General features: G+C 39.9%; 1 protein-coding gene across 2 annotated transcripts in view; it reads left to right on the top strand.

Moving 5' to 3' along the window:
* Positions 1 to 20,994, top strand: part of LOC144755156 (glutathione S-transferase omega-1-like) — a 320,432-nt gene that overhangs the window by 218,343 nt on the left and 81,095 nt on the right. For both annotated transcript variants that reach the window (XM_078643737.1, XM_078643736.1), the window contains one exon: positions 16,489 to 16,590. In XM_078643737.1, coding sequence (XP_078499863.1) covers positions 16,489 to 16,590 — 102 coding nt within the window. The remainder of the gene's footprint in view (positions 1 to 16,488; positions 16,591 to 20,994) is intronic.

The raw sequence follows: 20,994 nt of genomic DNA, 5'->3' as shown, positions 1-20,994 counted from the left end.
AACCATGTTAAATAATATTTTCTTAGTAAACGATAATAAGGTGCACAAAAGCAGCATTAGTTCTTTTATTTTCATTAGTCAAAAGCTTTTGCGGCATACTTCAGTACTTTAGAATATGCTTGCGCAGTAGCATTTTCCCTCGTGTTAGTCCTTTTTACCACATCATTTATTTTTCCACACACTTTTAAAAAATGTTATTGAGGGTTCAATCCGAACAGGTTTCACTTCACAAAAACCCTGCTCCATCAATTCCCCCTTTGATGGCATTTTGAGCCATCATCAAAATACCCACCAATACAAAATTATCACTTTTAGAAGGCAGTTGTTCTCTCTTGTTTCACCATTATTCCATCTAAGTCCTTCATAACTTCATAGTAATTTTCTTTCATATCCTCTAATTCTATCTTATCTCTCTGTCTCTTTCGTGCCCTTCCTTTATTTTCAGACAAATCTCTCTTGCATCTACAATACTTATAGAGCAGATAAGCCATTAATATCGCTGTAGCCATTGCAATGATAGGTGTTAGTATTCTCCTTAATACACTATTTCCAAAGGTAGAAAACCAATTATCCACAAAGGAAACATTCTTATCAAGTTTCTCCCAAGCACTATCAACCTTCAAATCGGTCAAATCTTGATGAAGATTTGTAATATTCTTAATATACCCCTCAAGACTCTTACTCTTGTAAGGGATATAAGTGCCACATTGTTGTATTTTCAACATATTGCAGACTCCAACCTCATTAGCCAATAACACTTCAAGGGCAAGTCGATTTTGTAAAACCATAGCCCTAATCGCAACCATCTCAGTATCAATCATTAAAAACCCACCAGCAGTGTCTGTTGATAAACCAGCAACCACTGTTGACATTTTCTAATTTTATGCAAATTCAGAGTAACTCCAACTGAAGGTATCAATGCTCTAAAAATATCCCCTATTATTTCAGAAAAACCCGCTCCTCTCTTATTACGTATTAGTCCATTCTTTACTACATGGATTCTATGATTCTAATCCAAATGGTAAACTTTTGGAAATACTGTGCCTAAATAGCAACATCCATACCAACGTGCAGGCAACCTATAGTAGGCATTCTTACCACACACATAATATACTCCTGGAAAAACAGAATTAGTCCCTCCTTTTAGTCACCATCCTCCCGTAATGGGAAAGGTATGATCACATTTACTAGAACCAATGGAAAAACTGTTATATTCAGTCTTTTGTCTAAGAAAACAAAGCTTCCCTCTATGATACCAGCCTAGGGTCATGGCAACGTAAGTCTCGCCTTTCTTATAATCTCCTTCTCTGAAAGCACATGGAGGTACATGAGTCTTTTGCTCGGCAGCTTTTCCCTGAAAATCTTGCCTTCTATATTCTACCATGTTAATGAATTCTATTTCTTCAAACCGTAAACTACAAGTAAGGTTGTGTCTATGTGCATATACTGTATCTATTGTCTCTGTTGTATGAAAAAAATCTCCCATATATTCTGCATTTCTAGCACTATATATTCTATTCATGTTCTTTCTAATGGGAATTTCTGACAATACTAAATCCATGTAAGAATAGAAATATTGCAAACTTCCCTTCTCAAAAAATAGACTAGTTAAGACACCACAAGGCACACCATACATTAAAGGTAGGTGATGATAGGTCACCCCCTCTGAGACAGACAATAGTAATTGCATGCTCACGTAACAATATATTGCATCCATTGTATCAACATAGTCATACAACAACTTGGTAAAGACATTTAACGAAAAAACATTATTCGATTTATCATGATGACGATGCTGTCATCTTTCATCTTCTCTATATCAGTATGTGAGTCTTCTTTAAGGCTTTTAGACTCTACTTATTCACTCATCACACCATTAGTATTATTTTTGTTATTAGTAACCATTAAGACAGGCACAACACAAATTTGTGTTAGCCACACAAACACTGATAGTAAAATACTAAATAGGCAAGCATTAATACATCTACATTTAAAACTATGATTTTGATGTCCAGTCTCTGCTGTATTTGCCATTTCTAAGGAAAACATTTGAATCAATTCTAAAAAATCAAAATATTTAAAAACTAAAAAAAAACTAAGAAAAACTAAAAAATCTATAAGATCTATCTAAAGTGGTGTATCCTCACACTTTATACTATCCAGAGTGGTGTTTCCTCACACTTTATGCCTTTAAACTAAAATATCTATAAGACCTATCTAAAGTGGTGTATCCTCACACGTTATGCTATCCAAAGTGGTGTATCCTCACACTTTATGCCTTTCTTCTTTACCCCCTTTTTCTTTTTTTCTTATATCTTCTTCTTATTCAGATCTCTGCTCTGATTCTCTGCAATTCTTTCAATGAATTCTCACATTTCTGCACCTTAATTTACACAGTTCTTTTAAGGTGGTTCTAAACCATTTCCATTACCTTGCTCTGTACCAGTATTTTCTTTGATCTGATCTATGTGTTTAATTTCTTCCAACACCACATATGTCCATTCTGGAGCTGTGTATTTCCTATTCAGAACTCTTACTCTTTTTATTTTACAAACTGATTCTTCTTCAGACTCACTTTGCTTAGTCTGATCTAGTACTTCAATTATCGTGTCAGGGATCTTTGTTTCAGAGTGTATTTCAGTCTTTTCACTCTTTTAGGCCACACATCATCTTTCCTCACTTTCTTAACTTGCACTGCTTCTTCTAATTCAAAGCCAAGTGCACAAGTTCTTTTCTCTGTTGCACTTGCTCTTGGTTTTCATTCAATACTTCTCCATTGTCACCTTCAACAGCAGTTTTACGAGACCAAGTAACTGATTTCCACTTTCTTTGACTTTTTCCTTGTTCTAGCATGTGTTCAACACCTTCAGAATCTTTAACTTCAGACTCTGTAGCTTCACGTTCTACAGCTTCTGACTATTCTCATCTCTCGACCAGTTGCTGCTCCTCTTCTTGTCTTTCAAGTGGACTTAGGACTCTCCTTGTATGACTCGCGTGTATCCAATTTGGCAAACCACCACACTTTACTGCTGTTTACGTCACCAGTATTACCTGGTAAGGGCCATGCCACCTAGGTTCCAGACACAACTTTCTCACATGCTTCTTCACCAGGATCCACTCACCTGGACTTAAATTCATGTACTTACTCCTGCTGTGTTGTGGCTCCAATTTGTCCAACCTGATGAGACACAGAACACACCACATCAGCCAATCATTTGCAATAATTAAGCACTAGATCATCAGTAATATTCATCAGTTGATTTGCTGGTACAATTGGCTGTCTCATTGTTCTCCCCATTATAACTTCACGTGGTGATATTCCAGTCTTTTTGTCAGGAATGGTTCTTAGACACATCAATACCAGGGGTAAAGCATCTGGTCATTTCAGTGTTGTGGATGCACACACCTTTGACAATCTGGATTTGATAGTGCCATTAATTTGTTCAACCACACCTGAGGCTTCTGATCAATAGACACAATGTCCGGGCATTTCTGAAGACCGTGAAGATACTGTCGGACCTTTCTATTTTCATCCGCTATATGACCCCGTGATACTGATCCTGCCAAAAGTTGCGGCGGAGCTCCAATTAACCCGGAAGTACTCTCTTGCCCCCTGACCTGGAAGTGTTTTTGTACAGCGGACCTCGAGTCTTCTGGAGACCCCGTGACTCTGATCCGGCCCAAGTTCCCGGCAGGGCTTTAGCTGATCCGGAAGTGTATGTGCATTTTATACTCCTGACCTGGAAGTGTTCCCTTATACAGCGAAACCAGAGTCCCCTCGAGAGACTATGAGCCTGATGTAGAGATGTGGACCTGCTACTGTCCAAGAGTCGGAACTCGATACGTGCAGTACTATACAATTCCACCCCTATCGAATGGTGGTGTTAATTAAAGTCCTTTTTTCTGGGTAAGTGCTTGATATATCTAGCATCTTAGCTATAGCTTAAGGATGGCCCTCACACCCGCGTCCTTTTACTCATTCCCCTATTCCAGTAGCGTTTAAAACTAAAAGGGTTTCTCTCCAGTCTTCCCTGGTTGACTGATAATCCTCACCGTGACTCCTTGATGGCTTGAAAGCAAAGGAACGAAAGACGATTGAATGATGGGTCCTTGTAACCCATGAGGGGACGCTCTGCTGAAGTCTCTGTACCTGCCGGGACCCTGTGCTCTTTCCTGAACCTTTGTGCTTTGCTTTGCTGCGCCTCGCGGTACCCGCTTCGCGGGTCCCGCTTCGTGGGTCCCGCTTCGTGGGGTGTGCTGCAGCGGGCCCGTGGCCACTGGAAGTGTTGGAAGTCTGCTGTGGGTGTGCGAGTGTAGGCAAGGCTGCGAGCAGCGGGACCGGGACTACATCTCCCAGGAGTCCCTGCTAGCCCGAATTGCCACCACCAGGGCCGCTCTCCCTGCCTTCCCCGCCCCACTGACTAAAGTCCTTATATCAACAACCTGCTACCCCCGCTGCGCTGGAGCGTCCCGGGAGAAGCCCGGGACAAGGGCGGGCCGTCTAAGGCCATCCAAGGACGATAAAGGACGGGCCGGGCTCACCCTCTTCCATTTGTAAGCTTTGAGGCATTTTATTTGTAACAGTCTCATTATATGGTTTAGTATATGTGTACGTACTAACAGGGGTTTTCAGCACTAGTTGCTTGTTCGATTTTAAATTGGATCATCCCTGCCCTAAGGATTTGTCCCACGATGGCCCTACGTTCTGGGAAAGATAGGCAAGTCATTAAGAAAACAATTAGTGGGAAAGCTACTGGAACTTTGGATGCATTTATTACCCGGGCAACAGGGATTTTGGAAAAAGAAATCGCTTTTACAGAAAAACGATTATCCCTGGATCTCTTGACAGGAAAAAGGTCGTCTTTAGGACGGATTGGCTCTACAATCACGCCTGATAAAAGTATAATAATGAACCCTGTACCCAGTCCAAACGTATCCAGTCATGTAGTTTCTCAATTAGTATCCTCGAACGTTTTGGAGGACAGCATAAATGCGGTCTGTATAGCATCAAGTACTGTTAGTGGGGATGGTATTCAAAATTGTAACTCGATTCAAATAGCCCCAACATTGGCAGACTCTCATGTTTCAGAACCAGACCTGAATTTAGTTGAAACTTTAAAAGCGAGCAAGTGGAAAAGAGGAGGGGGTCATAACAAGGGTAGTAGAGCAAAAACAGCCAAATTTAATACCAATCGAGCTGTGGCCAAATCCACTAAACATAAGGGAACCCCGTCTGTGGATGCTGAACCCCCAAATCAATCCTGCCCAAATGATGACTTTCTTCAAAATATTGAAAAATTGGCTAAAAGTCTTTTGAGGCCCTTATTGGAAAAGACGCAAATAATAAATTTGAAGTTGGACCAATTAGAACATCTTGTTTCGGTAAATACCCACTCCCTTGAACAATTGGTTAAGAATAGCCAGGGCATTGAGAATCCGGGTGGCAAACCTACTGTTACAAAGAAAGCAGGCTTAAAGAAGCCAGTAGGGGTGTTACAAACAGTAATAAATGCTGATCCTGCTAAAGCTGTATCACAAACAGCCTCTAACAACCCCACTATGGCGGAGGTTGTGTCCGTAAATCAAAAGCCTGCAGTAACTGCTCCAACTACAACAATTTCTTCTGTATCCAATAAGGCGGCTATTCCTACTAGGCCTAAGGTAATACCAAAACAGGGCCCCATAAACCAAGGAGTAAAGGCTCCAGCAAAAAAGGCGGTTTGTGTAAACTTGCCTCCTGATTCTGCCCCTTTTACAGCTATTCTGACAGGAGTGCCAGGGCTCAGGCCTAACCAACTGGAATCAAATAGGGATCTCAGGAACAGGGTAATCTATTGGCTTAACAAACATAGACCGCTTCCCCCTGCCTCTAGGACAGAGATTTTAAATGTTAGAAGGGTTTCATGGGTGGGGCCAAGTGATAAAGATTTGGAGGGAGACTGTATCCTCATACATTTTTAGAGAAAACTGGGTTTAAGGCCCTTATTTTTCGTGAACCAAAGTTTGGCAGACTGGGTGATATACAATGCATAGGTTTGGAATATTTTTACCCCAATTTAAAGCATGCACTTCCTTATCCACCCCGAAACTATCCAAGAATGAGATTTCAGGGTGAGGAATATCTTGGGTGGATACCAAATAACATACCCTTAAGAAATCGCTTTGAATCATTGATGGGGTTGGAGGACATAGACTGACTACCAACTAGCCAAAAGCCTGCCAAACCGTGTGGTGAAGTGGGTAGTTTCTTAGTGGAACAAACGACTGAAAGGTTGAGGGGTATTACTGATGAGATGACACTAACTTGTATTGTGACGAATGAAAATCCTGTCGAGGTGGAAGTTTGCGACACTGTAAATTGTATGTTAAATCTGCCCGATATCAGGCCAGATGTGGCCACGCATATAGATCCTTTGGGTGACTCGCCGGGGGTAATTGGGCTTCGCCTAATTTCGTGGAACATTGCAGGTCTCTCTAGGAGGTTACAGGATGATGCATGGTTGAACTGTGTAGGAACCCATGATATCGTGAGAACTGATCAGGTCCTTAATGGTTTTCAGTCCTTCAATGTACTAGCTGTGCCATCACAAGCAGGTAGGGCAAAAGGTGGTATTATGACCGCCATTTCCCTTAAATGGAGTAATTTAGAAAACATCTAGTATAGTGGATACGCCCTGGTACCAATTACTTTTGTTACAATCCCTGTTTCCTGTACCCCTGTTGTTGATTAATGGGTATTACAATATCTTTGATAACCATGACACTGCTGTAATTGCGAATCTCCAGGAAGATATATCCAAAGTACGAAGTAATTTACCTTCATTATTTATTTTATGGGTTGGTGATTTTAACTGTTCTTTGTGTAAATTTGGTGGGTCAAATGTTTGTGGTCTAGTTGATCTAAATGATCACCCTATGCAACATTTTAAGCATACACCCCAGGGTGATGCGTTAAATAACATTATTGTCATTAATGACTTATGCATAATAGAATCATGGGTTGCCCCAAACTCATGTCCAATACCAACTTTCCAAGGAACTGGAGGTACTATGAGTGTTATTGATTTCGCTATTGTATCTAGTAGTCATTTACAATACATTGATAAATTTGAGACGCATGTAAATCCGGTGAGCGATCATAACCCTTTAATTTTAACTTTGTGCCCTCCTGCTATTGCAAGATATCCAACCTGGGATCAACCGATAACATATAATAGGAATAAAGGAGTCACCCTGAAGTGGGAGAAAGTAGATGCAACCGGGTTGGAGGTAGAGATCTTAAACTCCAATAGCTCTGAAATTGAGCTTTGTTTATCACCGACAACAGACCCAGAGAATACAATTAGAAACTTTGAAATTTTGTGTGGGAATGTGGCAGAACATCTTAAAAAACCACTGGCCTCTAAACAGTCTAAGGGCTTTAAATGGTTTGATGCTGTTTGTTCCGCAGCTCAAAAATTGTTAAAAAGGGCTTTGCACCAAAAACCTAGGAATAAGGAGTTGGTAAGAACTGCGAGAAGCACCTGCAAAGAGGCAATTAAAAAACGAAAGCTAGATCTAAAAAGGCTAGCTTGGGATGACTTAGAGAAAGCCTCAGACTTAAAAGATAGTAGGCTTTTTTGGGAGGTTATAAACCGTCCTTTCCTCACAAATGATGGTAACGATAATATGGTAATGCAGATAACGGCCGAGACATGGGAAGCCCATTATGGGAACATTTTTAACCCTAAGTCAATCCCCCTTATAGGTTTGCAGGATGAAATAAGGGACGGGGACATCCCGGTTACAGCTTCCCAGCTCAGTTCTTCTCTCACCCTCTGTGAAGTGGAGGAGGCTTTGAGGAAAGGTGTTCGACTAAAAGCCCCTGGCCCGGATGCGGTGCCGCTGGACTTTTTCAAACATAATACTGTCTTATGGCCCCATTGCTCCTGAATGTTTTTAAAGCAGCTATTGTTGGTCACATTCCCCTATCTTGGAAGGAGGCAGTGGTGGTGCCAATTTTTAAGAAGGGGGATAAGTGCGACCCACGTTGCTATCGCCCAATATCACTAATTGATGCATCATGCAAGCTATTGGGTAGGACAATCTTGGCCAGATTGGAGACTTAAGCAGATTCTGCGGGCCTAATTGCAAATTCCCAATATGGGTTTAGGAGAGGAAAGGGAACGACCGAACAATGCCTAAATTTGGCACTAATTATGGGTAAGTACATGAAGGCTAGGGCTTCTTCCATCCACTTGGCCTTCATGGACTTATCCAGTGCTTTTGACACTGTTTGCAGAAATAAACTCTGGCAGATGATGGAGGACATGGGTTTTGAAGAACCCTTGGTTACCCTGCTCCGTAGACTACATGCGGCCACAACTGTGGCCATAAGATTTGGGCCAGGGGGGAAAAAACAAAATCCATCCCCTCAACCGAGGGTGTGCGGCAAGGCTGCATTTTAGCACCTTTTTTGTTTTTAGTATACACTAATGACCTGGAAAAGTTTTTGTTGGAACATTGCACGGATTTCCCAAAAGTAAACGGCAAGAAGATACCTATGCTATCTTATGCCGATGATACGGTATTAATGACCCTTACAGCTAACAGTATGCAGACCTGTTTGGATGCATTTAACAACTTTATGCTGGACCTGGACCTAAAGGTAAACTGTGCAAAATCCTTTGCAATGGTCTGTGGTCCCAAAGGGACAAAAACCCGTAAGTTCATGGTAATGAATTCCATCATTGATAAAATCGAAAACTTCAATTATCTGGGAAATTTATTTAATAATAAACTGAGCTGGGTTCCTTTGATGAAGGGTGTACAAAGCACTAGCCGATCAATTGAGGGTCTATTCCGTTTTTGTAGCAAATTAGGACAAAAACCAGTCCCACAGTTAAAAACTTTGTATAGAGCAAAGTGCTTATCAGTGGCAACCTATGGGGCAGGGGTATGGGGGACAGAAAACCCAGCCATGATCCAGGTCATGGAAAATAAATTTTTAAAACGCTTGTTAGCAGTCCCATTAGGTTCATCTAACAGTTTTTGCCATACTGAGATGGGATGTGGAATATGTGTCTGACATCATTCGCGTTTCCCCTCTAATATTATGGGTTAAAGTATGGCTATCAGAAGATCTACAGCTCTCAAAAGATATCCTTCGGGATTGTAAAAATCTTGAACATGCAATGCAGATTCCATGGCTTTCATATGTTAGTGATACTCTGCATAAAATTGGTCTGGGCCATTTGTATGATAATCCTGAAAATATGCAGGGGGATATAACGTAATTAAATCAAGTTATCGTAATAGCTTAAATATGTCACATTTGGACCAGCCTACAGATTGCTTGGGTAAATCGAAAGTCCAATTTTATTTAACGTTCACTATCCATGTGCAATGGCGTTTTTATTTGACAAGATTTAGATTAAATACTCTCCATTTTCTTTTTGCCTTTCCAAAACAAGGGGGTTGGTGTGAGAGGCTGCCCCCTTGTCCTTGTGATGACAAAACCAGTCAAAATACCATCCATCTTGTTCTTTTTTGTCCTCTTTATAAGGAACCAAGAATTAGGTTTATTAAGCCTATTCTAAAAAAACGGCGACCATGTAACTATAAAGAGGGTTATGATTATTTGTTGTCATTATCCTCACCTGGAGTATGTTCTGCCATGCTAAGTTTTATACGATTGTCATTGCAACTTAGGAAACGGTACTGTTAGTTTGTCTGGTTAATACCTTCCTTTCTCTGCTATCTGCATACAATGAATTACAACTTAAGATTGTATAAACCTAATTTTGGAAATTTTTATTTTCAGTTTTTAAAAATGTGTAAACTGTAATATGAATCATTCTGATTTATTGATGTTAATATGTTCTTTTTTAAACTAAGGTCTGTATACTTTTGTGATTCTATCATTTTGAATCGAATAAAGTTTATGAATCGAATCGACACAATGCAGCTTTTGCTCAATTTGTAATGCTGCACAACTCATCCAAATTATTTAATTATTAAAATGAGTACCTCTATCCGTTTCTAAAGAGACTGCAAATCCAAATCTAGGAATGATCTCTCTCAAGAGCAATTTAGCAACTGTTAGACTATCATTTCTTGTTGGATATGCTTCTACCCAACGAGAAACAGACAAAGCACAACCAACACATATTTCAGTCCATTACAAGGGGGAAGTTCTAGAAAATCGCCCTGTAACCTAGTAAAAGGGCCTGCAGCTATTCCAATATGCCCCCAACTAACAACAGTCTTTCTACCTGGATTCTGCTGCTGGCATACTACACACCTCTGCATAGACTCTCTGCAATAACCCTAAACCTGGGGTTATTCCATGACTGTTTGAAGAGTCTAATCATAGCATCTCTACCACATGAGTTACTCCATGGTACATCCTTGCCAACTGTGAAAGTAAACTGTCTGGCATTACTGACCTATCATCCACCTATACCCATATTTCATCTTCAGGTCTCTTAGTACGACCTGATTTGATCCAAAGTTCTTTTTCTTCCTCACTGGCTTCTTCCTGCAACTGTTTAAATTCATCCCATGTTTCAACAGTAGAGAACATCAAGTGACAATTTGCATTCTTTTTCTCTGTTCCTTTATTAATTGTACTGGGGTGAATGTATGACATTGTTCTGCATTCTGTCCATCAACTGTTGTATTGCCTTTATTAATTGAGACTGAATGTTGTGCATGCGGACAAACCACTTGATCTGCATATCTATTCCCATTAGCCACATAATCATTTCCTTATTTATGTGCTGGACATTTGACCACACAATCTCTTTGGGCAATTGTAATGCATTCAGCAAATCTTTCACATCCTTACTATTTCTAATTGGGTATCCTGAAGAAGTCAGAAATCCACGTTGCATCCACAATTGACCACAATCATGCACCACCCCAAAACCATATTGACTATCCATAAATATGGTTATTCTCAAATTTTTGCCAATTATACAAGCCCTGGTCAAAGCGACCAATTCAGAAATTCGGGCTGAATTTATCCCTTTTAGACAAGATGATTCAAGAACCATGGCCACTGTGCATACAGCATATGAAGCAAGCAAAACAACTTTCTCATCTCTCAAGCAAGAACCATCTACAAACATCACACAATCTGACTCTTTTAATCGGACATCTTTTATGTCAGGCCTTGGTTTCGTACACAACTCTGTCACATCCAAACAATCCTGTTCTGCTTCATGTTTCACTTCTTCACAACTCAAACCCTGCAACAATGTTGCTGGATTCAGTGTCATACATCTTTTTACTGTCACATTTTCAGCACCCAAAATCACTCCTTAATAAATAGTTAAATGACTATTCGTCATGTGTTGAGTTCTCGTCGGTGTCAACAAAAATTCAGCAGAATGTGGTGCATACTCTCTCACTGGATGTCCCATCACAATTGATTCACTCTGCTCTAGAGTCACACAAGTAGCAGCCACTGCTTTCAAACAACCTGGCAACACTGCATCCACTGAGTCCAAAGTATCAGAAAACTATGCCACTGGACGAAGTGCCATTCCATGTGTCTGTGTCAGGACTGAAAGTACACACCCATCTCTTTCACAACAGAACAATGCAAACTCTTTACTATAATCTGGCATACCTAATGCAGGTGCTCGAAAAAGACTATCTCGCAACGAAAGCAAAAGCCTTCATGCTTACTTCATCCAACTGGATTGGATCGACTACATCTTTGTGTGTCAATCTCTGTAATGGCTTGGCAATCAGTGAAAAACCACTAATCCACTGTCTGCATTATCCAACCATGACCAGAAAAATTCAAATGTCTTTCTGTGTTATGGGAGGAGCCATTTGCAAGATCACACAAAGCGATCTTGTGATTTTTTCTTGACTCCTTTTTCAATTTAGTGTCCCAAATATTGAACTTCTTTTTGACAAAACAGTAATTTTCCTGGTGACACTTTATGCTCACCTACTGCCAAATGGTTCAGTGCAACAATTGTATCTGTCACACATGCTTCTCGTGTCTTCGATGCCACCAATAAATCATCAATGTATTGCACCAATACTGAGTCTTTTGGTATAATGAAAGACTACTGACACTTTTTCAAAATCTGACTGAAAATTGAAGGACTCTTTTCATACTCGGCACCATGGCAAAACACGGTCTCTGAACCGGAAAGCAAAAAGATATTGGCTATCTCGATGCAGGGGTATTGAAAAAATCCTTGGCACAAATCAATCACTGTGAGCCACTCCACATCACAGGGAATTTGGTAAAGAATTACTGCTGGATTGGGCACTATCGAACAACAAGGTACCACAATCTTATTAATCTTCCTCAAATCTTGCACAATCCTATACTTACCACTCAGTTTCTTAATTCCTATAATAGATGATTTACAAGGACTCTCTAGTATATCGCTCAGAATACCCTGCTCAATCATTTGCTCAATTACAGGAGTAACTCCCTCAATAGTCTCAGGACTCATTTTGTACTGTGGTGTTTTCGGAAATTCTGCACCCTGTTTAACCAATATTTGGATAGGATCAACACCCTTCATTAATCCGTTGTCTTTCCTTGTGAAGTCCCACTCATCAGCTGTCACTGTGTCTCTCAATTCTACAGGCAAACTATTCGCTGTAAATAAAGGATGCAAATCCTTCACTTCTGTCCCTTGCTTTGCTAACATTACTTTGAAAGCAACATCCTCATCTGGCGTTTGAAAAGCAATACCCTCCTGGGTAAAATAGAAGGTGCAATTCATTTTACACAATAAGTTCCTACCTAAAAGGGTCACCAGACTTGTGTCACACACCACAAAACGATGTAAATGTCTGAACTTTCCAATATGAACCTCCATTGGTTTGGTCACTGGAGTCTTAATATGCTTATTTGAGACTCCTACGACTTGGATAGTTTCTCCAGAGAGGGGTAGGTTCAGAATTTCTGCTGCTCTTACAGTAGAATGGGTAGTACCAGTGTCCACAAGGAATGTAATATCATTACCTTCCACTTTCCCATCCACAAGAGGACCTGACTGATCTACCACTAGGGATGAAACCAAGCACTCTTCCTCCTACCTCAGGCACTGTAATTGAGATGAATCTGAATCACTCCCGGGACACTGCAACCAATCTTGTGAAACCATTCGCACATTTGGATTCTTACCAACTTGTTCACCCACGTGAAAACCAGCATCCGCCCTGAATCTCTGTACCTGAGCATTCCCATTATTTGGCATAGGAACTTGAGGCACTTGTACCTGTTGTACCTGTGGTGTAACTACCTGTTGCTGCTGCAGTTGTTGCTGTTTCACATCCACCTCACTCTGCATCTGTGGATTGAAATTTTTAACCATTTCATTATTTCCTAACAAAGACTTACACTCGGTCTTCCAATGTCCTAATCTGCCACATCCATGACACTCTTTCCTTTTCATTTCTTCTTTATTACTCTTACCTTTACCTTTTCCCGGTAATTGCACTTGAAAACCACCTTTCGGTACAATATTCATAGGTACCTGACTATTTTGAAAATTCTGATTCTGCCCTTTCATCTGAAAATCTGTTTGTGAACCATCAACACAATTCCCCATTTTTCTGCTGTGCCACTTTCACTTGTGCCCACATAATTTTCTCTTTCAATTTCTAATGTCTTGATTCAAGATCATCACTACACTACTATGCATACCTAAGAATTTCGTCCCCTGTCTTATTCTGCCCACAAATCAAATGCTGCTGAATCATATTACTAATCTCCGGTTTTAAACCAAACACAAACTATTAGACAAAATGTCCCATGTCTTTATCAGTTATACTCTCAAAACCATTATACTGTTTAAACAGATGTAAAAGCCTTTCATAATAAGCATGTACTGATTCTTTTGACTCCTGTTTCATCCTATCAATTTTTACCCAATCTGTTTCTATTGGGGAAATCTTCCTCTTCAAATACATAATAACTTGATTATATTTCTTCATCACTTCTTTTGATGGGGCACCAGTTTTAACATCTCTGGGATATTCCTCTTTTGGCCAATAAACTGTAATCTTACTTTCAGTCCATAAATCAGCTGGAACAACAATATCAAAAAACTATCCAAATCTTTCCACAAGACCTTTGAAGCCTTTACAAATCTCTCTACCTGTTTGTACCACTCTACGGGCTTTTCTCTCAACCTGGGAAATTCATTTGTAAAAGACAATATATCCTGTCTTGGCCAAGGAATGTGAACATATCCACCACCTGGAACGTCTCTCATTGGATATATCATTTCAGAAGACTCTGTCTTCCTTACTTGCAAGTGTTTCTTCTTTCCTTTTTGCCCATCTACCTTTTGATCCTTCTAAATCACCCCACCTTTTCAGAGTATTTATCAACTCCTTTATTTTTAATCGTTTACCAGATGCACTCAAACTCTCCAGATCCTTGTCACTAAAATCCAACCTATATGTATTTTGCAAAGCTTTAGATTTTTCAATATTCACTCCATATTCTTGAGCAGCTTCTGCCAATTATTCATGCAAATTTTTCGCTTTCAATGTAATATTCTTACACAAGAATAACACATTTTCTTCATCCTGATACTTACCCAATCTCTCAGCACTAATTGTACCAATAATCATTTCTACTAAATCTACTCTCAATCTACCTAAGTCTATACTCGGTTTGGACTTCTTACGTGCCATTCCTCTTATCCATTCATCCAACTCCTCTGGCGAAAAATCCACTGAACTTGAACCTCCTGATATCGAAGTTGTTTCTCTCACATTCGGCAATAATTTTTTAGGATCTATCTGTACACTCCTTTTTGGTGTTTCAGTTACATTTCCATTTACTGGAGGATCAATCAATGACGTACCCATCTGATTTGTCCCTGGTCCATTAACGTTCCTAATACCATTCATTGGAACCGTCAATGCCTGCACTCTCGAAATGTTTTGACCCTCACTATACAATGGAACTATAGGACATATTGTCACTGGAACTGACAATGCTTCTGCATTTAGGCTCATCTGATTAATATGAGTCAATTTTTCTTTTGCTCTATTATGCATCTCAATCTCTTTTTCCTTTAAAACTCGAGTATCCTGTGAATACTGTATAACCAATGGAACTTGTGAAGCTTGTGAAACCTGTGGGGCTTGTGAAATGACTATCTCAATTAATGGCGCACTTGGAGTAATCCCATCCGGACTCTCCTGATATGGTGGCGATATTTTTAATAACATCTCTTCTAATAACTCCTCATCTATTTAGTTTTGATCTATATATAGTTCTGAAATCTCTACATTATTCTTTTTCTCTTTACACTTTACACCAGTCTGATCCTCAGCAACCATTATTGGGTATAATCCATCTAGGCTCTCTACTTTCCTCCATCTTTTCCTCTGAGCATCCCACTTAGCCTCTGAATACCATCTCATTGTATTCCTGTATTTCATTCCATTCCTATCTCTCTCCCTTCTATACACCTCATGTTCCCATTCTTCAAACACCTCATATTGCATAGGTCTAGCATTAGTTCTTTTACTTTCGTAGTCAAAAGCATTTGCGGCCTACTTCCGTACTTTAGTACGCGCTTGCACAGTAGCATTTTCCCTCGCATTAATCCTTTTTACCACATATTTTTTTTCCACACACTGTTAATAATTGCTATTGAGGGTTCAATCCAAGCAGGTTTTACTTCACTAAAACCCTGCTCCATTAATCCCCCCTACACCAAAATACCCACAAATACAAATGATCACTTTTAGAAAGCATTATTCCATCTAAGTCCTTCATAACTTCATAGTAATTTCCTTTCATATCCTTTAGTTCTATCACATCTCTCTTTCTCTTTCTTGCCCTTCTTTTATTTTCAGACGAATCTCTCTTGCATCCACAACACTTATAGAGCAGATAAACCATAAATATCGTTATAGACACTGCATTGATAGGTGTTAGTATTCTCCCTAATACACTATTTCCAAAGGTAGAAAACAAATTACCCACAGAGGAAAAACTCTTACCAATTTTCTCCCAAGCACCATCATCCTTCAATTCGGCCAAATCTTGATGAAGATTTGTAATATTCTTAATATACCCCTCACAAATCTGTTTTACTTCAGAATAACACGGAAAATATAAACCTGAGATCACAATTTGTCACAAAAGAAACCCCTGTGAATCTGGCCAAAACATCCAAATATGCAGTAGCATTGGGGGCAAATCAGAGACTTTCTGCAGCTGCGCACACTGGTTTGTCTTTGTAAACCATATTTTCTGTCCCATACATTTCTTCTTTTTAAAGCATTTTTATTTTGAGAGCAGTGCATGATCTTTATAGTTGGTGGTTTCTGACATTTCTGTGTAGGTAGGCAGAAAGAGCTCCTTCAAGATACTGCAAAGAGGCTATGGCTTAAAAGAAACTGATTGTTGGTGTTTTCATTTGTTTAGCCATACAACATTAAAAGTATATCTTCTTCATGGTGTGAAATGAATCACCATAACAAGAATCTTTCTATTTGCAGCTAAGCTCTCTCATGTACAATATATTCTTGGCAACAAAAAGGGGAGAGGATGTTTCTGGCTTTAAAGAACAGTTCAACAAACAAATCCTTGAATTTGAAGAGGTAAGCAACACACCCAAGTGTGAGAGATCTTTATAATGCCATTTATGATAGATTGAAGTTCCTGCCATGTTCATCCTGTGTTAGGATGTTGGAATGCCTTCATGCCAGCGGTCTATGTGTGATATGGCAGAAGAATATCCTTAACTTTTTCTATATGTTCCCATGGTGGTGATCTCATCAATTGGGGGAATTCAAGTTTTCCATGTAGTAATTACAATATTTTACAGCACATTTAGTGGCTTTAAAGAATTAAGTATTAGCAGGAAATGTATATTTTTAATTGTTATACAATAACTGATGTAATTAGGTTTTGAATGTCTGATTGATTCAGCATTCCATCCATCATCTGTTCTTTTAGCATTTTCACCCTAAGTGGGAAGGGTATGCCCAGACGTGAGCCTGTGCTCGCTATGCCACCAGATTCTTGATATCCTGGCTGATATGGGATGAACCCCGAAACCGGTCCTAGGATGCTTGTTCCTGGTCCAAAAAGGACCTTGCCTTGCAGTTTGGGCTGGACTGTTCTCATGGGGAACATGGTCAAGACTGATGTGCATGTCTGGATCTAAACTGGAATGGCGTGCAAAGAAAGGATGGATTTAAACCGGATCTGTGACTGGCGGTGAATGCTTGATTGATTCAGCATTCCGACCATCATCTGTTCTTTCTGCATTTGTTGGCCTAAGTGGGAAAGGTATGCCCAGACGTGGGTCCTGTGCTCACTAAGGCACCATATTCATGTTATCCTGGCTAGTGAGGGGTGAAACCCCAAAACTGGCCCTAGAATGCTTGTTTCTGGTCCAGGGAGGACCTGACCTGGCAGTTCAGGCTGGACTGTTCCCATGGGGAAAAGGGTCAAGACTGACTTGTATATGGCTGGGTCTAAACTGGAATGGTGTGGCATGCAAACAAAACAATGGATTTAACCCAGATCTGTGACTGGGAGTGAATGTTTGATTGATCCAGCATTCCGTCCTTCATGTGTTCTTTGCTAAGTGGGAAGGGTATGCCCAGATCTAGGTCCCATGCTCGCTACACCAAGAGAATTATGCTATCCTGGCTGATGCAGGGTGAAACCCCGAAACCAGTCCTAGGATCCTTTGTTATGGGCCAAGGAGGACCTGGCCTTGCAGTTCGGGCTGGACTGTTCCCATGGGGAACAGGGTCAAGACAGATTTGCATATAGCTGGGTCTAAATTGGAATGGTATGACATACAAAAAACCAGAAGGATTTAACCCAGTTCTGTGACTGTGGATGAATGTTTGATTGATTCAGCATTCTGTCCATCATCTGTTCTTTTTCCATTTGTCGCCCTAAGTTGGAAGGGTATGCCGAGACGTGGGTCCTGTGCTATGCTACACCACCTGATTCATGTTATACTGGCTGATAAGGGGTGAGTCCCTAAAACTTGTCCTAGGATGCTTGTTTATGGTCCAGGGAGGACTTGGCCTTGCAGTTCAGGCTGGACTGTTCCCACGGGGAACATGGTCAAGACTGATTTGCATTGCTCGATCTAAACTGGAATTGCGTGGCGTGCAAAGAAACGATGGATTTAACCCAGATTCAGCATTCTGCCCATCATCTGTTCTTTTTGCAGTTGTCACCCTAAGTGGGCAGGGTATGCCCAGACGTGGGTCCCATGCTCGCTACGCCACCAGATTCATGCTATCCTGGCTGATGAGAGGTAAAACCATGAAACCGGTCCTAGGATGCTTATTTCTGGACCAAGGAGGACAGGGCCTGGCCCTTCAGGCTGGACTGTTCCCATGGGGAAACGGGTCAAGACTGATTTGCATATGGGTCAGTCTAAACTGGAATGGCATGGTGTGCAAAGCAATGATGGATTTAACCCAGATCTGTGACTAGGGGTGAATGTTTAATTGATTCGGCATTCCGTCCATCATCTGTTCTTTTTGCAGTGTGTTTTGAATGTAGTTATTTAAAAATCTCTCCACATACCTTGTAACAATAATTTAAAGAAAATATACGAAGCCAGATATTTGGTTGAAGAGCAAATACCAGTGACTATATTGAATCACTTAGCTGTTTGGGAGCTGATGGAGTAAGTGCATTGGTGCCCACACAAAGAGAATAAGATTATAACCTTCAAAAGATAAGTTCTTATGAAGTCCCCCTGCTTGCTAGAAGGGAGCCTCTTTGACATTCCATTGATAGTGGCAAGAGAGGAGGATTTTGCCCTCAGAATTATTGGGACAGAGGAGACCATGGACTGAAGGCTTATGCTAAAGGGTGCAAGACAGAATAAACCATTTTACATTTTTGGGGGTGTTGGTGGACTGGTAGCCCCCCTCATGAAGCAGCAGCAGTAACTGTTAAATGGTGTGAGGATAAAGATGGTGCTATAGTACAGTGGTTGATTGTTGCACATGAGGTTTCTGCTAATACTATGGAGTGTCTCCTTAGAGGTCAATCGTTTAAATTGACATAAGTTATTTATAAAGTCCTACTGTACGATAATGAAATTGGGAAGGACCAATTGTGAACCAATGAACGACTTATAAGGATATCGGTGGTGGAAACAGAATTACATGGATCAGTGCAGTAATTGTTTTTCTTCCGTTCCTTCACCTTCTTGTTTCCTTACTTTTTTGACAATGAATGGAGAGAAGGACATAGACAATTAAATTCTGGAGTATTTCTAACAAAGGCATATGTTTTATTTCAATAATTCAGAAATGAAACAAGTTAGGGGAGTTTGTAGTCCAACAAATAAATTTTTACATGGATTCCAGTGCGTCATTATTTTACTGAATGTAGTGAAGGATCCAGCTGACGACTTGGCCAGAGAGGCATTGTATGCCAAGAAAGGAGAACCGTTGTCAGTGAAATTCCATGCAACAAGTTTGGGTAATTAGGAGTATCAATTGGGTTATTAGGAGTATCAATTACATTTGTGTATGGAGGAGTTGTAAATGTGTGCATATTCACACTAGAAGACTGTAGCAATGAGGCGACACTCCATGGTGATATAATGTGTTGTTTTGCTAAGTTGCTTCCATGGAGTTGTAACCAATGTTTTCAGTTCCAGAACTATTGGCACAAGTGCTTAATGAGAGAGGTCATCCTTCCTGTAGATTTCGGCAGAAATGATGAATTGCAGTGGATTTTACTGTGTATGGTTTATGAGTTATTTGAAAACCGATATCTCTAAAACATGTAGAGGGAGAGGAGAGGTACATGCATTTGTTGTAGACTACTAAGGGATCAGATTAGGTAATTTTAATGATTCAACTGGCATTGCAACCTAGATCTTTGTGGATACAGGGTATTTCGTAGACATTAACTAAAGAGCTGTGCTGGGTTAGAAGACAAAAAGGAACTTAATCTAATTCAAAGTTTCAAACTTTATTGACAGTTCGAAGAGTGCATTTTCATCATCAAATGATATAAGATCAATACAATCACTATCTTAACCTATTCCTATTTCATGTTTAATGTGATAGGTGCATACATTTCATTATTGGTTTATGAATTCTAGGTTAAGTGCACCCTGTAGGATAGATCACATGATCACATGAAATGGATACAGTTGGGTAAAATATTTAGTACAATGGGCAGTAAGGACGAGATCCAGTGTATATATCAGAAAGTGTGGGCATAGTCTGGGTGTGAGTGATCCACTGTGCTGCGGTTGGAGTGGAAGGGTGAAGTCTGATTGAAGAACTATTTGAATACAATGAAATTCTACAAGGAAAATTCAGAATTTTGGTATGGAAAAAAATCAAAGGACTGATCTGCCTTTTCTGCATTTGTACAGATTAACACATGGCATCCTAAATCATTGTACAAATAGTCTGGTAAAACGACCTTGATTACAATAAGCAAAATAATCTATATTTTATTTTAATTGGCATTTTTTTAATGTCAGTGGAGGGGGTAAAAGGAATGGTGGAGGTGAGGACCTTCCTGAACTGAAAAGGTGTTGTCTATTTTGATCTGTTAAAATCTTGTTTATATTGACAAATAGAATCCCTAGGGAAAACATCTGCTGGATTGTATTAGTTATTTAACCAGAGGTTCTAAGCCTTTGAATATGTCTCAATATACACTTCACTACTAATCTAATCATTCATTCACTGAACTAACTAAAAAGCAACTGTACAGTTACTGTCTCAGTGTGCAATGTAGCATAGGTGATCAGGAGTCTTACAAAGGTGCAATGATTACAACTTCAAGAGGTTTCAGGAAGCATAAGGTTTGGGTTTAAAGCAGCACTATTTATGCCCATAATATAATATAACTATTGCAAAGCAAGGTAGAAATGCATTTGCAATGAGGGTTTTTTGATTGACTAGACATGAGAAAATTAAATTGTTGATGGACAGATATAATGCTTTTGGGACATAATTATTTAGTGTTTGTCTAAATTGATGACGATGCTA

Source organism: Lissotriton helveticus, chromosome 5_1 (assembly GCF_964261635.1).
Source record: "Lissotriton helveticus chromosome 5_1, aLisHel1.1, whole genome shotgun sequence".
In the NCBI taxonomy this organism is placed as follows: Eukaryota; Metazoa; Chordata; class Amphibia; order Caudata; family Salamandridae; genus Lissotriton; species Lissotriton helveticus.
Note: the sequence above shows the minus strand (reverse complement) of the source record. Positions and strands in the feature narration are given on the sequence as shown.